This window comes from Hoplias malabaricus, chromosome Y, assembly GCF_029633855.1.
Source record: "Hoplias malabaricus isolate fHopMal1 chromosome Y, fHopMal1.hap1, whole genome shotgun sequence".
Taxonomy (NCBI): Eukaryota; Metazoa; Chordata; class Actinopteri; order Characiformes; family Erythrinidae; genus Hoplias; species Hoplias malabaricus.
This window is the reverse complement of record NC_089820.1, coordinates 83,912,505-83,929,475: the sequence shown is the minus strand read 5'-3', so window position 1 is coordinate 83,929,475 and position 16,971 is coordinate 83,912,505. Positions and strand designations below refer to the sequence as shown.

General features: G+C 44.2%; 1 protein-coding gene across 11 annotated transcripts in view; it reads left to right on the top strand.

Moving 5' to 3' along the window:
- The window catches only part of LOC136677641 (receptor-type tyrosine-protein phosphatase S-like), a 178,030-nt gene that overhangs the window by 81,353 nt on the left and 79,706 nt on the right, over positions 1-16,971 (top strand). For 9 of the 11 annotated variants that reach the window (XR_010796386.1, XM_066655222.1, XM_066655228.1 and 6 more), the window contains one exon: positions 13,911-14,033. Coding sequence is in view for 10 of the 11 variants with exons in the window: in XM_066655222.1 (XP_066511319.1) it covers positions 13,911-14,033 (123 nt within the window). In the remaining variant the exon portion in view is untranslated. The remainder of the gene's footprint in view (positions 1-13,910; positions 14,034-16,971) is intronic. The other 2 variants (XM_066655229.1, XM_066655225.1) reach the window with 1 other exon arrangement.

Below are 16,971 nucleotides of genomic sequence, written 5' to 3'. Positions count from 1 at the left end.
ATGTTTGTTTTTGTGTTTTTTAGTTCACTAAATCATTTGAACACAGCAGCTGTCGGTCCTCATTGAGTGGAAAGGCCACAATGAATGGACCAATAGAAGTGCTCCAAAACGACTTGCAAAAATATCTCTATATATTGACTTCCATTCAAAATTAAGAAGGTTTTTCCCTTTTAAAGTCACTATTCTGGAGATACGTGTTTTTCTTTGGACAGTGACGAAGTTAGATGTTCAATTATACGTACTTTTGGCTCCTGTGTAACTCTACACCTTCACCTTCATTCAGTGGACACGGCTCGATGAATATGCAATTAGTCCTTGCCTCCAACACCACCCACCCACCACTCACCTGCAACTCGAAAAACTCCATCTAACAAGTTAAGAACACACCACACAGCTCCTCTCAGACTGTGACCCAGGGACCCAGAACGCTGGAGCTGTGTGATAGCAGCACTCCCTGTAGCCACTGTGCCGTCCTGTTATATAATCGGATATACACGAACTTGATTAGCAATCGCTTAGTAATATTGACCTCATTTATAAACTGACAGGGATTAATGATCGTAATTAACATAGAAGCTACATTTTAATATACTGTTGTTTTGTTTGAAACTTTATTGAAAATGTAAACAATCTGTTTTAAAAGTCATGCTTTTTTCATTTCCTGTCCACGGGGAGTGTGTATTATGGTGCTCGTATGGTCCATTGGGCATTAGTTTAAGGTGGTTTATGAATGTGTGTAGCGCTGACCCCCAGCCAGTAGGGGCAGAGGTGGGAGAGGGTTCATCTGTAATGAAAATGACATGAGTTTGGGGCTGAGGGCAGAGAGGAAGAGTTTGGGCCTGGTCCAACTTCCAGAATTTTGTTAATACATAAGTCCAGTTATTTTTACTGCAGCACCAAGAATGCTGGTCTCTTTCTGAACCACCGACAAACTGACTGGTGTTTTTCCACTGCATCAGTTTGACTCGACTCAGCTCGGCTCGGCACGGCTCAACACGCTTTTATCTGGTGGGTTTTCCACTAGCACAGCTCCCCATGAATAGAGCCGGCGATGTCACTAAACCTAATGGGAACTGCTGCCTTTGAAAACCATACCAACGGCAGCTGTGATATTAAGCACTGTTTACTTGTTTATTCGCACGTTGTTGTTGTTTTTTGGACCGAACATTGCTCCGTGCCTTTCCTTGTTGCACTTTCAGCTCTCGCTGGAGTTTGTCAGCCATCGATCCAAGGAGCGTTTGAACCTCTTTAAAACACCACGGCATAATACAAGCGGTGTGTTTTTGTTGGAGCTCTGCATTTCATGGTGATTGACAGGTCTCTCTGGCCAATCAGCGCTCTACACGTCGCATTTAGTACCTATTCAGCTCGGTTTGTGCCAGACGCAAGCAGGGACTAAAGAAGTACCCGGTTCCAGGTACGAGATTGGGCCGGTGAAGAAGCGAAAGAGACGAGTCGAGGGGAGTAGGGTCCATGCAGTGGTAAAACACCATTCGAGTCTATAGTCCTAGTGCTGTGAGAATGTAGTAGTGGTCTATATTTGGTGCTTTGTTTTTACAGATGGACTACAGGAACATTTTAAAAGTGCAGGAGTCTGTTTTAAACACACAGCTGCTTAAACAGACAACTGTAAGAAAACAAATCATTAAACGGAGTAAACTGTTTGCTGCAACACGTGACACAGTGAAAGTCAGCAGAGAATAAGCTCATACAATAGAGAGTTTAAAATCTCTTTATACTCCCTCTGTGTTTCTCTTTTTTCCCCTCGTTATCAGTTCATAATCAGGGTCAGAACAGTGACGCACACGCTGCAGAGATACAGTGGTCTGACTCAACCTGAGCTTCTGATTAGAACAGACTCATTATCGATAAAAATAAGGAGAACAGCCTTGGTCTAATGAAGTGGAGCGGTACCACTGTGAGCCTTTCATTAAGGCTGTTTCACTGGGACAAAAAAAAAGCCCTTCCCGTTAGAGTCAGAGCAAGCAGATTACTCTCCAACTGTGACGCGTTTTTATACAAGGATTTTAGAGTTCCGAATTTTTCTTTCGTTATTTATTTGGTTTGTTTTTATTATTGATTTTTGTTACACACTCGTGGAGATGAAGCTGTGGATTGTAGATTGATTGTATGTTTCTAAGTTAATCTTCTTCCTAGTTTTGAAGTTGAGTGATTCTACCTTTAAAAAAAAAGAGATTTTCCTACCCTCCTCCAATAGTTACATAGTGCATTTTCTGCAGTGCTGAGCCCAAAGTAGCACCTACAGAGGCTGTTTTCCTCGTATTACAGGTCAGTGAAGCATCACAATGATTTTTGAAGCTGTACCTTTTCGTTAAAATACTACATAGTGTTGCTTTAAGGAAATACTGTTATCACCTGTCATTAATCTGTTACCTCCATCCATGATCCATAACTAACCCAGCATCAGTACCAGACCTTAGTAGTGTTATTATGGCCAGTGCAATTAACCCCCGCCCCCCTGCTGTCATTAATTAACCCCCTACAAACTCGTCAAATTACATATTTAGAAGTTAATATCAAGGAAAATGCCTTTAAAGTGGCGTAGATGTGATTTTACAGTTTTACTCATTTCAGTATTTGCTCAAAGCCCCCCTTTCAAGTTGGAATGGGATCGGTTTATTCACAGCATTTTATTTTATTCTCAAACATCCGCAGCATGTGAAAAAGATGCAGACATATGTTCTCTGAGTTATTTGGGGTTAAATTCATTAATCCTTTGATTGGTGTTTGTTTACCCTCTCTTTATTTCGTCTGGATCTCCACTGTGTCGCTCCGGTCCCTTTCTACATGCTGTTCTTTTGTCCTAGGCCTGTTCTTTGTCTGTCGGCCTGTCCCTCTTGTCCCCTCTCTCCCTTTGGCTCTGGAGACACAGGATTATTTTTAAATTCAGTGACATTTCGCTGGTTCCAGCACTCAGCAGCAGAACTCTTTAAAGGCAAGATTAACAATAGGCTAATGAAGCTTTTTGGCTGAAATGCAAATCTCTCAAACTGGTGAGGGATCACGCTCGTGTGTGTGTGTGTGTGTGTGTGTGTGTGTTTGTGTGAAAAAGAGAAAAAGCCTGGGAGTGGGTTGCATAAGATATGGATTAAGCACATTTTTTTTTGTTGCCTTTGAGAAAGAACCACTGCTGTCAGAAAAGTGTGTGCAGCATTGTGTATGTGTATGTGTGTGTGTGTGTGAGAGAGACAGAGAGAGTGGGAGAGGAGAAAAGGAAGGAAAAGATGTCGTAAGCCTTTGATGTATGTGATAGTGAAGTAAGTCTATTTGCATGATCTTCACAGTAATAAAAGTGAGTGATAGCAAAAAAAATATACATCACAAAAAAAAAATTACATTTCCCTGATACGTTATATATATCCAAACATTCATTCATTGTCTGTAACCCTTATCCAGTCGCGGTGGGTCCAGAGTCTACCTGGAATCATTGGGCGCAAGGTGGGAATACACCCTGGAGGGGGCGCCAGTCCTTCACAGGGCAACACACACTCACTCACACCTACGGACACTTTTGAGTTGCCAATCCACCTACCAACGTGTGTTTTTAGACCGTGGGAGGAAACCGGAGCACCCGGAGGAAACCCACACAGACACAGGGAGAACACACCACACTCCTCACAGACAGTCACCCGGAGGAAACCCACGCAGACACAGAGAGAACACACCAAACTCCTCACAGACAGTCACCCGCAGGAAACCCACACAGACACAGAGAGAACACACCACACTCCTCACAGACAGTCACCCGGAGGAATCCCACGCAGACACAGAGAGAACACACCACACTCCTCACAGACAGTCACCGGCAGGAAACCCACACAGACACAGAGAGAACACACCACACTCCTCACAGACAGTCACCCGGAGGAAACCCACCCAGACAAAGAGAGAACACACCACACTCCTCACAGACATTCACCCGGAGGAAACCCACGCAGACACAGAGAGAACACACCACACTCCTCACAGACAGTCACCCGCAGGAAACCCACGCAGACACAGGGAGAACACACCACACTCCTCACAGATAGTCACCCGGAGGAAAACCACGCAGACACAGAGAGAACACACCACACTCCTCACAGACAGTCACCCGCAGGAAACCCACGCAGACACAGGGAGAACACACCACACTCCTCACAGATAGTCACCCGGAGGAAAACCACGCAGACACAGAGAGAACACACCACACTCCTCACAGTCACCCGGAGGAAAACCACGCAGACACAGAGAGAACACACCACACTCCTCACAGACAGTCACCCGGAGGAAAACCACGCAGACACAGAGAGAACACACCACACTCCTCACAGACAGTCACCCGGAGCGGGACTCGAACCCCCAATCTCCAGGACCCTGGAGCTGTGACAGAGACACTACCTGCTCCTCCACCTTGGTGCCACCTGTCAGTACGTGCATGATAAAATATTATTATTACATTTTAAAAAGCAACAAAAAGTTGTCATTGTACTATGGTTGTCCATGACTTCATATGATAAATATGGGAACAGTCTGTGAGGAGTTTGGTGTGTTCTCTCAGTGTCTGCGTGGGTTTCCTCCGGGTGACTGTCTGTGAGGAGTGTGGTGTGTTCTCTCTGTGTCTGTGTGGGTTTCCTCCGGGTGACTGTCTGTGAAGAGTGTGGTGTGTTCTCTCTGTGTCTGTGTGGGATTCCTCTGGGTGACTGTCTGTGAAGAGTGTGGTGTGTTCTCTCTGTGTCTGTGTGGGATTCCTCTGGGTGACTGTCTTTGAGGAGTGTGGTGTGTTCTCCCTGTATCTTCGTGGGTTTCCTCTGGGTGCTCCGGTTTCCTCCCACGCTCCAAAAACACACGTTGGTAGGTGGATCTGAGACTCGAAAGTGTACGTAGGTGTGAGTGTGTGAATGTGTGTCACTCTGTAAAGAACTGGCGCCCCCACACAGGAAACCCATGCGGACACACTCCTCACAGACAGTCACTCTGAGCGGGATTTGAACCCACAACCTCCAGGACCCTGGCGCTGTAACAGAGACACTACCTGCTGCAGTGGTCCAGAGCCTATCCAGAAAATAGTGTCCTTAAATCATTGGACCATTATTTTATCCATTCTTTATGATGTTTTGATTACGTTCAGCTGCTATTTTCAAAATCTAACAAAAAAACAAACAAACAAAAATGGAGAAGCTTTGTTCCAACTATGAGAACTATGTATCTTCCCCCGTGTAATGGTCATGTGTGAATTTATATACATGTCAATATCTATCTGCAGTAACAACTTTCTGAACCCAACCTTAACCTCAGTAAACAGAAAATTGTTTTGCCCTTTCAGTAAAAGAAAACTGCATATGGATCTTTCATAAAAAGCTCTTTATAAAAAAAATCTCGAGGAGTGTTTTGTAGGTGAGCCGTGTTTTTCTCTGGTTTTCACAGAATGTCAGTGCATTTTTATCTCAAAAATATGGAAAAACATACGCATACACGTACGCCCATATTGTCTGCTCCTTCTGTCGTTTCAAGGTCTTTGCCCTCCATCCTTAAGGCCTCGCTCATTCATTCCCTTTTCCTCCCTTTCCCTGCTTGCTTCTCTCTCTCTCTCTCTTCATGAGTTAGCAGCAGACAGCCTTTTTTCTTTCTTCTTTTTTTTTCTTTCTCTCCACTTGTCAAGGCAGCCTGAAAAGTCAGCGTTACTAAACTCCACCGGGATGCGATTTCGCAGAGGAGAACCAAACACACGTCAAAGAACTGTAGTTAGACATTGAGAGAGAGAGCAAGTGAGGTGGGGGCAGAGAGAGAGAGAGAGAGAGAGAGAGAGAGAGAGAGAGAGATTCATTACAAACTCAGCTCAAAAATCAAGTCTTCCCACTCTGACGCCATATTGCTTGTGCCCCCAGGCAGCCGTTTTGAGGTATTTCGAGCCTCCTATCTGCTCGTATTGGAAGTCCTCCATGTTTCAGCATCAGCTCAATGTGTAGACATTTGCCTTTCAGATTTAGAGCCTCTGACAGATACTGCACAACGCAGGAAGTTATTTTTTCCCCAACAAATGGCTGTTTTGACAGCGAAATGAGTGTTCTCACCTGTTGTAGCTACCAGGAGCTCACCAGGAGGCTGCTCATAGAAGCAGTTGAATCTGACTCCACCTTGAAGGAAACATCTGAATGGAGTTTGTAAAAAAAACCTAATTTATATGACTTTCAATCATCTATTCCTTCATTTTCTGTGAACGTCTTGTTCCGGGTCAAAGGTCCTACCAGGAATCATTGGAACACAACCTGAACGAGGCCCCCGTCAATCACAGGGCACGTCACTCACACACTCACACCCGTGGATGCTTTTCAATAAATAAACCACCTACCGATATGTGTTTTTGGATTGTGGGACGAAACAGGAGCACCTGGAGGAAACCCATGCTGGCACAGTGATAACACGCCTCCTCCTCACTGAGAGTGACCAGAAGTGGGGTGTGAACATGGGGACGTTTGTATGGTATGTAGTGAATAGGGCACTGATTAAGTTCTGTTTGGATAATTACTGCAGCCAGAGCTGTTTACAGAGAGCAGCTACCAACCAGGGCTGGGTTTCCCCAAAAGCATCTCAGAACAAAGAAGATTCTTAAGTGGTAGAGTGAGCATCACACTGAACACTTTCTCTCCCTGTTAAGGCTTTGGGAAACGGGCCAGCGAGTGAAGAGTAAGAAATGTATAGAATTTTCTATGAGTAAATATTAAGCTGGAGCCAGAGCTGTGTACAGAGAGTTCCTCCGGGTGACTGTCTGTGAGGAGTGTGGTGTGTTCTCTCTGTGTCTGTGTGGGTTTCCTCCGGGTGACTGTCTGTGAGGAGTGTGGTGTGTTCTCTCTGTGTCTGCTTGGGTTTCCTCCGGGTGACTGTCTGTGAGGAGTGTGGTGTGTTCTCCCTGTGTCTGCGTGGGTTTCCTCCAGGTGACTGTCTGTGAGGAGTGTGGTGTGTTCTCTCTGTGTCTGCGTGGGTTTCCTCTGGGTGACTGTCTGTGAGGAGTGTGGTGTGTTCTCCCTGTGTCTGCGTGGGTTTCCTCCGGGTGACTGTCTGTGAGGAGTGTGGTGTGTTCTCCCTGTGTCTGCGTGGGTTTCCTCCGGGTGACTGTCTGTGAGGAGTGTGGTGTGTTCTCTCTGTGAATGCGTGGGTTTCCTCCGGGTGACTGTCTGTGAGGAGTGTGGTGTGTTCTCCCTGTGTCTGTGTGGGTTTCCTCCGGGTGACTGTCTGTGAGGAGTGTGGTGTGTTCTCCCTGTGTCTGCGTGGGTTTCCTCCGGGTGACTCTCTGTGAGGAGTGTGGTGTGTTCTCTCTGTGAATGTGTGGGTTTCCTCCGGGTGACTGTCTGTGAGGAGTGTGGTGTGTTCTCTCTGTGTCTGCGTGGGTTTCCTCCGGGTGACTGTCTGTGAGGAGTGTGGTGTGTTCTCCCAGTGTCTGCGTGGGTTTCCTTTGGGTGACTGTGAGGAGTGTGGTGTGTTCTCCCTGTGTCTGCGTGGGTTTCCTCTGGGTGACTGTCTGTGAGGAGTGTGGTGTGTTCTCTCTGTGTCTGCGTGGGTTTCCTCTGGGTGCTCCAGTTTTCTCCCACACTCCAAAATCACATGTTGGTAGGTGGATTGGCGACTCAAATGTGTGTGTGTGTGTGTGTGTGTGTGTGTTGCCCTGTAAAGGACTGGCGCCCCCTCCAGGGTGTGTTCCTGCCTTGCTGTGACCCTGAACTGGATAAGGGTTACAGACAATGAATGAATGAGTGTCAGGATAGTTTCCATTTGTCAGGATATGTGCCAGTCGTCTAGATGTCTAACTCTTAATTTACATAATGAACCCCCGACCCCAAGAAATTTAGCAGGAGCCACCACTGTGTTTGAACCCACAACCCCAAGACCCTGAAGCTGTGTGACAGCAAAAGTATAAAGTATTCAGTTTTGAAGTATGTAGTTTTTCACGTTTTGTAGACAACAGTTACACACCACACCAGGAAGTGTGAGTTTGTCTTAACAACTGAACATAGTTTAAGGGCATTTCAGAAAACCTTGTGTTCAATCCTAATTTATGTACATGACTTACCTTTACTTTAGTTCTCATTCACATGTCCTCCAGGTGCCCTGGTTTCCTCCCACAGTCCAAAAAACACACATTGGTGGACTGTCCATGCAAAAGTGTTCATACACACTCAGAAAAAAAGCACAGTAGAGGTACGTGATTAGTCACTAAAGCTACAAACAGTGGTGTTCCCTAAAGCTTCATTACATTCTCTTCTCCAGAATGAGAGGGGGATCTCTGTAATCTTTCATTATTCAACTGTGGAGAATAAAATAACACAATAAAAGTCCTGGGGATGAAACGGGGCGTGGAAAACCAACACTTTCAGACTTTAAAACCTACAAATCTGAATGAATAAGGTACAGTTATGTTCCCTAATTAAAGGTACTCTATGTGCACTCATTAAGGGGACCACCACAGTGACAGTTTTTCTGACAGTGTGTGGTGCCCTGTGATGAACTGGCGCCCAGTCATTCCCACCACAACCCTGTACTGGGATTAGCGGTTACAGGTGGTGAGGAACTGGGCGTTGTCGTTTTGATCCCCAGAGCTGGAAGGTCATGACTGAAGGGCCCTCGAGCAAGGGACCTATTACACCCCAACTGCTCCTGAGCGCCGTGTCATGTGCTCCCCACTCCGAGTGTGTGTGCTCACTGCCCCCTGGTGTTCACTACTGAGTGTGTAAATGTGTGTTTCACTGCACGGATTGGGTTAAAATGAGGAGAACAAATTCCTGGCCAATGACGTGATTGGAATTTGAATTCGAATGAGTCAAGGCCCAGCCAGAAGTCTCTCCACATTTCAGTAGATAGGAGTCTGCTCTTTTATAGCTGCCCAGGGGTGTTGCTAAAATTGATCCTAAGTGGACATACCTTCCTGTAACAGCCTTCTCATCCAACGAGCTTATAGCTCTTCTACATTGGTGTACAATTACTCACTGGTGCCCATTTCCTGATGTCCAATCTACACTATTTATCTCTGCTCAGTTTTATTCTGTTGTTTCTTTCACCACACAGCCGTTGTTGACCTGACGAATTTCACCAGGGCTCTTCTCTGTCCCTGTTACAGCTGTGTGCTAATATTCAGGGCATGGCTATACGACTGGATCCAAGTTTGATATATCGCCAGTTGGGCTGAGAGAGAGAGAGAGAGAGAGAGAGAGAGAGAGAGAGAGAGAGCTGAAGTTTGTAATGCAGTACATAAAAAACCACACTCTTTAACAAGGCAAAACTTTGCCTTAAATTGCCGTAACAAACCGCTCTGCTTTAAATTGCTCCAACAATGCCATTTATTGCTGAAGCCCCTGTTGTTTCATATAACGCCCATCTAGTTGTGTGTGTGTGTGTGTGTGTGTGGTGTGTGTGTGTGTGTGTGTGTGTGTGTGTGTGTGTGCGCACTCATGGAAAATACAACAGCCTCATCTTCTCCCTCGCTTGCTGAGTGCTTTCCACCTGCCTGGGTAAAGCTTCTAAAACACAGATACACACACACACACACACACACACACACACACACACACACACACACACAAACCTATTCCGTTGCGGGCGGTTGCTTGTTTGTTCTGAGGCGCAGTACGCTCATTAGTCTCTTCCACCTGAATCTTCTGGATCAATCTGGGGCGGACTGCTGCCAGGGTGTGTGTGTGTGTGTGTGTGTGTGTGTGTGGTGTTTGCGTGTGTGTGTGTGTGAATTTGTTGCCAGGACCAACTCTCCTCAACTGCAGACAGACAGAGTGAGGCATTCGTCTGCTCCTATTATCAGCACACCACCTCCCTGGAGGGCTAGGTCTATGGTGTGTGTGTGTGTGTGTGTAAGTTGGGGGTAAAGCCTGCTACACTGAAGCCTTTCGACAGGTGAGGTTTAGAGCACAATGTGCTGTGACAGGTTAGAGCTAAAGGGAAGGCGGGTCACTCTTTATTCTGCCGTGGTTACCTCCAACCCGTTTATGGAATGGAAAGGTGTTCTGTGGGAAGGTGAGCGAGTAACGTTTACGCTTGTGACAAGGTCAAGGGAAAAAGTGTTAGGATTAGGGTGAATTCCGGTAATGTGGAAAACTTTAGGCAAACACCAGTGATGAAATTTAAAGAAAAAAAAGCACCCAAAATGTATATGAAAACAATCCTAAATCCTAGATCAAGATGTGATAAGAAAAGACTTCCAAACGTTTCTGTTCGTTCGAGGCAGTCTTAGTGAGGCTTTATCTTACGAAAACAAACAAACAAACAGTGCCTTCAAAACGTGTTTCTGCAGTAGCTACTTATCTATCATCCTCATATTCCTCGCATCTTCCCACCTTAGTCTTGTGTTTAAGGGTTTCAATAACTGCTACATTTTCTTCAAACGTAGTCAACAGTAGATAGAGTAAATAAAGATGTAAAGTGCTCTGGAGATGTTTAATTCTTTACTTTTTCATGAAGCTTTCAGGCTGATACAAGTACTATTGTAATAATATGGGCACTGAATACCTGTAAATAACTGACTCACTTCATCACAAGCACAATGTTGTCCAATGTAGACATTTATTCATTCGTTCATTCATTATCTGTAACCATTATTCAGTTCAGGGTCGCGGTGGGTCCGGAGTCTACCCGGAATCACTGGGCACAAGGCAGGAATACACCCTGGAGGGGGCGCCAGTCCTTCACAGGGCGACACACACTCACACATTCACCCACCTGGAGGAAAACCCACGCAGACACAGGGAGAACACACCACACTCCTCACAGACAGTCACCCGGAGGAAACCCATGCAGACACAGGGAGAACACACCACACTCCTCACAGATACTCACCCGGAGGAAACCCACGCAGACACAGGGAGAACACACCACACTCCTCACAGACAGTCACCCGGAGGAAACCCACACAGACACAGGGAGAACACACCACACTCCTCACAGACAGTCACCCGGAGGAAACCCACGCAGACACAGGGAGAACACACCACACTCCTCACAGACAGTCACCCTGAGGGAAACCCACGCAGACACAGGGAGAATAAACGGGTACAATTAGGTATGATGCCAGATTACCTTTGGTCTTCATTACAGGCAATGGATGGATTATCACTGGGCACGGTTGGGATCCTCTACAGTTCCACGCTGACACGTCTGGCATGTTGTGTTTTTCAGACGTCATACTGAGAGCTACTACTTCTGTATGTGTAGCTCAATAAATATTGACCATATCAGTCTAAATATTTAATCATTTATTGTTCCCAGTAAACTATATCTTCCTTCCAAATATCATCGCACTCTGACACTGCCTCATGGTGCAGTTATTATTTTTGATAATGAGTGTATGTAGGCTGTCATAACAGATCTGGAAAGTGTTCTCCTCCAAAAGTGTTGAGCTGTGCATTGGTGTTGTGTTAGCAGCAGTTTAAAAAAGAAGCAGAAGTTGGCTTCACATGTATTGTCAGAACCATCTGCTGACCCTCACCCTCCAGAGTGGGTCAACATTGTGTGTGACTGGGGAAGCCCTAACTATCGGCTGGAACTGACCAGAACTACGTTTTGTTGTAAAGTGACTGCTGTAGTGCTGCTGTCACACAGCTCCTGGTTCTTGGGGTTGTGGGTTCAAACCCTGTTCGTGAGGTGCTTGCTGTGTTCCCCCTGTGTCTGTGTGGGTTTCTTTCAGGTGTTTCCGCACAGTTTTTCTCCCACAGTCAGAAGGTGGATTGTCTGTGTGAAATTGTCTGTAGGTGTGTGTGTGTGTGATACCCTGTGATAGTGATAGTGTATTCCTGCTTTGCCTTGCACCCAGTGATTCCATGTTGGCTCCAGACACACTGCGACTCTGAACAGTATGAAGCACTTAGTATGACTGCTGCTATTGTCGGGCTAAACAGGTAGATGTTTTTGAATGTGATCAGAAAAATGTAGAATAATTTGCCTTAATAATGAAAGACATCACTGCAAAATAATTAGACTATGTCACTAGTGTTTCTCTAAAGAAACAAATAAAAAAGAAACAAGAAATCTGGTATATACGTTTATGTATCAGTTGCAGTGAAGATATACACAGCACAGTGCTGCTAAGCTGAAGGTTTTGTTATCTGTGGTCTTACTTTACCTGAGTTTCAGTTTGAGTGTGAAGTGACTTGTTTTGTGCACCTTTTAGAGACAGCTTAGCCTGTGGTAGGACGTCGGAGACCAAATCCCTTTGCTTCTGTATCACCATAATGCTTAGTCATGCTCACTGTAGCTTTGGAGAGTAGAAAAAGTGCACTCAGATCCTTCAGCAAATGAAAAATAACTAGGGCTTGTGCTTCTCTCAGTGTTTTCCACTTCAATTAAGCTAGACTCTCTCTCTCTCTCTCTCTCTCTCTCTCTCTCTCTCCCCCCACAAACCTCCCTCCCTCCCTAACGCTGTGGAATCAGTTCAGCTGGCTGGCTAACGCTAGCTCTCACTGACTCATGCAAGTTCCAGATCGTCATGATGCGATGCGAATCTGTAGCTCGAAGGCACCCAGCCACCTTCGGCTTCAGGCAGACAAAGAGAGAAGGAGACACACAGAGAATCTCTCTTAGCGCTCTTATTAGCATTGCCGCTAACACCACTACAGAAACAACCCCTCACCATTGTGTCGTTTGATAGCTTTTCGTTTAAAATTTCACTCGTCTCCTGTTGGGGAGATGTTCTCTGATGATCTGCCGTTAGCGTGTTTAGGCTAATCCCTAGCTGAACTGGAGAGATTGTTCGTTTTTATTTTGCTTCTCTCTTTTTTTCCTTCTCTTTAAACATGTATGATTGTTGAAGGAAAGAAAAGAGCTAAGCTAAGGGGCATTTTCATGCTAAGATACAAATAAAAGCTACCAGGAAGAGAGTAATTGCTCAAATTTCAGAGGAATTAGGCTTGTGACACTGTGGCGTGCTGTTATCTAGAAAATGAGCAAGGCTAATTCAAACCGTAACCACGTAACGTATTAGGTTTGATGCTAATAGGCTATTGGTGCAATCTTCACAACACTGAGTGAATGGTGACTAGCTTTTATTGTTAGTTATTACACTAATCACCTGTTTTACACTGTATTTACAAATGAAAAAAGTGTTAAAGCACTGAACAAATAGGGCGACCATATTTTGGTTTTTCAAACAAAGCTCGGCTGGAAACCTGTGAATTGTCTTTTGGTGGTAGTGATGTAAACACATGAGAAGATGTGCGAGGTGAAGTGTGTCCCAATTCTATCTGCACTTATCTCTCCGACCCCTAGGACACTTGAACCCTCGCGGCCCTTTTGCTCACCTACAACAACAACATCAATCATGGTGTATATTTTGAGGAAAGATTTAGGGCTTTGGCCAAGTTTTGTGACGGGGGGAAAACTGCAGGCACCGAAGTCCTGGACGTTTTTGCGGATGAAGAAACCCTGAGTGGGTGCATAGTTTTTAGGTCTCAAAAAGAGGACATGTCCAGTGAAAAGAGAACGTATGGTCACCTTAGATAAAAACCTCTGCCTCAGGCGAAGAATAGAGTCAAGGGAAAATGCTGAGAGAAACGAAGGGAAACGTTATTAATATAATGTTCATAAGTAGCTAATGTTTATGTTCTTAGATAAACCAACAATTTAACTATTACATTCATTTTGTTTCTCTCTCTCTCTCTCTCTCTCTCTCACACACACACACACACACACACATATTTTGTCTTAGGTATTTTCCTCTTACTCTCATTTCATCTTATAATCACAAACCTTTTTGCTTTTTCCTTGTCTTTCCCCGCTTTAACTCTCCTTTTACCCCTTCCTTATTCACACGATTGTCTCTTACTGTATTCATTCCTTAATGCATCTCTCTCTCTCTCTCTCTCTCTCTCTCTCTCTCTCTCTCTCTCTCTCTCTCTCTCTCTCTCTCTCCTCAGGTGCCTTGCAGATTGAGCGGAGTGAGGAGACGGATCAGGGGAAATACGAGTGCGTAGCGTCGAATTCTCAAGGCGTACGCTACTCATCCCCTGCCAATCTATACGTGAGAGGTACGGAATACAGTAGGTACTCCGTAGGTAATACAGTTTCATTCAGACCTCAGCAACAGAGCCGCTCTTTTTGTTTGTCTGCTTGCAATAAATGCTGCAGCAGCACTTTCTATAATTACTTTATGTAATGTAACTGGGTGGTGGTGGTGTTTTTTTTTTTTCTTCCAATGAAGGATTTTTTTTTTAGAGATAATAAGTATTGCACTGCAGTCTTATATGCAGTCAACAGCAGTAAGGTTTTCTGGGTAAGAAAAAGAACAACAACAGCAGCGGTGTAATCTTTTAATGGAATATGCACATTTTAAAGGTTGCACCATTAGAGGAAATTGATATTTTTATTTGCTCTGAAATAAGACGCTGGCTCATAGGGCACAGATCTTTGCTTGTCGAAAGAGCAATAAATAAATAAATAAATAAATCAATAATGCAAAGCTCGACAACTGTTCCCCCCTTCACCTGCAGCAGACTCCCTCCGATTCTCAATTTGAAGCTTAGAACTATTAAAAGGAGCTAATTGATATGAAATGAATTGGGGTTTTGCCTGTGTGTAATTGTTTCTATAAACTCAATTAGCGTTATTTGCTGTTGGGCTAAACACGGTGCACCGTTTGAGGCCTAGCGGTGCGGAAAGCGCTTATGCTAATTTAATAGAGAGAGGAAAGCAAGGTGAGTGGGTGGGAAAGAGAGAGGCCTGGATGTGGCTTGGAGGCGGGTGAGTATATAGGCCCTCGGCACCAGGCTGTCACTCAGGATTAGAACCTGTGAAAGCAGGTGTGATACCTCGCAGGCTGTTAATCAGTCTTTATGAAGCACTAGCTTACAGCTAAAAATGGCCCATGTGTGAAGAAAAGGAAGACCCGGACAGCAGTGAATTATACACAGCACATAGATGAGATTCATTTAAAACCTGGATTAATTAAATTTCCGGACACAGATTAAGCACAGTCATTCCCTCCTGAAAATCCAGAATAATCCGGAGACTAAGCCTAATCCGTGTCCAGAAACCAACTTAACATCACTGTGTTGGTCACGATATGCATTTGGTGTCAGATGAATATTCGTAGGAGTGCACCACAGTGATCAACGAAAGCAAAACAAGTCAAATCTGATGTTTCCAAGTGTTGCATGACACTAATCTTTTTTAACTCTTACTAACTTGCAGGTCTCTGTGTGCTTTTTTCAGCTTTTTTTCCTTTCTTTATTTGTTTTGTTGAATGTTTTGGTTTGTTTTGTTTCTAACCAATGAGAACTACTCACGTGTGTTGAATTTCACTTTGGCTGTTAACGCATGACTGTAACTTCTTAGTAAGTGCTACCTGGTAAAAGACAAATGTGTCACAGGAAACAAAGCCAAGTACAGTATCAGTTTTCTGCCTTGTGACTTCTGGTGTCTTCAGTTTGCTTTTTATGTTTCCGTTTATTTTAATTTCCTTAATTATTTGTTTGTTTGTTTGTTTATTTGTTTGTTAGTTAATTTACAAAAGGACTTAATTTCTCTCAGAGTAGAGCAAGGCCTTGCAAGGAATCAACGAGCTTCTATATTTTCAATGCTACTGCCACAAAAAAAAATAATAATAATAATTAAAATTCAGACTGTTTATTGGTTGGGAATAATTATGACGTATAAATAATAATAAAATGCTTTTTTAAAAAAAGGTAAGAAGTGGGTTTGTGGCAGAGGGGGAATGTGGCAGGTTTGAAAAAGTCGTTTGCGGTGGCCTTTTTTACTCTCTTTCTGTGTTTCCTGGTTTTCTTCTCGGCTCCTCATGTCATTGTGTTCTGCATCAACCCCCCTTACACCCCCCAGAGCTGCGAGAAGGTTGGTGTGTTTTTGGTTCTTTTCTCTCTTTTTTGGCTCTTTTTTCAGTTCACATTCAGACAAAAAAAAATGGCATAAAAATGGCATAGAACCAAAGTATCAGACAGTGCAGACGTGTCAATGTCAAATCACATGTAGTGAAAAGTTAACGTTAGCATTGGTCCAGGTTTATGTTAGTCACTTTTTTTGCATTGCATTGTGGGATATTTTTCTTGTTTGCAACCCCCTCCTCCTATAAGAAGCCCCCCTACCCCATCCCACTCTGTCTTTCTTTCTCTCTCTGCACGCGTTGCCATGGAAACCCAGCAATTGGAAATCGAGAACTTTTATGCATGATGAGAGAACGTGGCGAATGCTTGCATGCCTGAACAGAACGAAGCTTTCTGATTGGCTCCTTGAGTGTTCTGTGCTCTGCTCTTTCCCCATCGTGTAATTGCTTGTTATTCTCACTGCTTGTGCCCTGCCTCGTCTGCTTTCGTAAAAAGGAACGTGTGTTTTGTTTTTTTGTTTTGCTCCATCTTTATCGTAGTGCTCCCTCTTTTGTGTCTGAAGCTCTTCTCCCTTTGCTTCCGCTGTTGCTCGGCTTTGCAGTTTTGTGTGTGAATCTGTGGCTGTATTGTCCAGTAGTTGTCTTTTAACACTCAGGTTACTGATGTGACGTAATCAGCGCTCACATACGTTTCTTAATATAGGAGAAATCCCATATAAACTATAACAATAACGTGAAAGTCATTCATAGAGCCGTATTATGTCATGATAAATTAACACAGGGACTGAGCCTGTTTCAGACTAGACTCATATGTGCTCTGTTACGATTCCCATCACTCTGTTGGAGGATTTCAGTTGATTCGTCCTGTTACTGTTTAGAATGAACTGAACTGAATTAGCGCTAACGTGATGTGATGCTAATAGCATAAGGGTTTCAGACCTGCTCGTAGAATAACGACAACAACAAATGAGCTTGATAGATATATTTCGGCTAAAATTCCTCCAGTTGGTTTTAATTCATTTTATTCAGGGATTTTAAATGGAATATTTCTTTAAACAAAGCAGAATCCTTGATTGGAGTCTTACGCACCGTGATTAATTCAGTGCTACATAATCTAGTACTAATTTAAATTATATAATAAG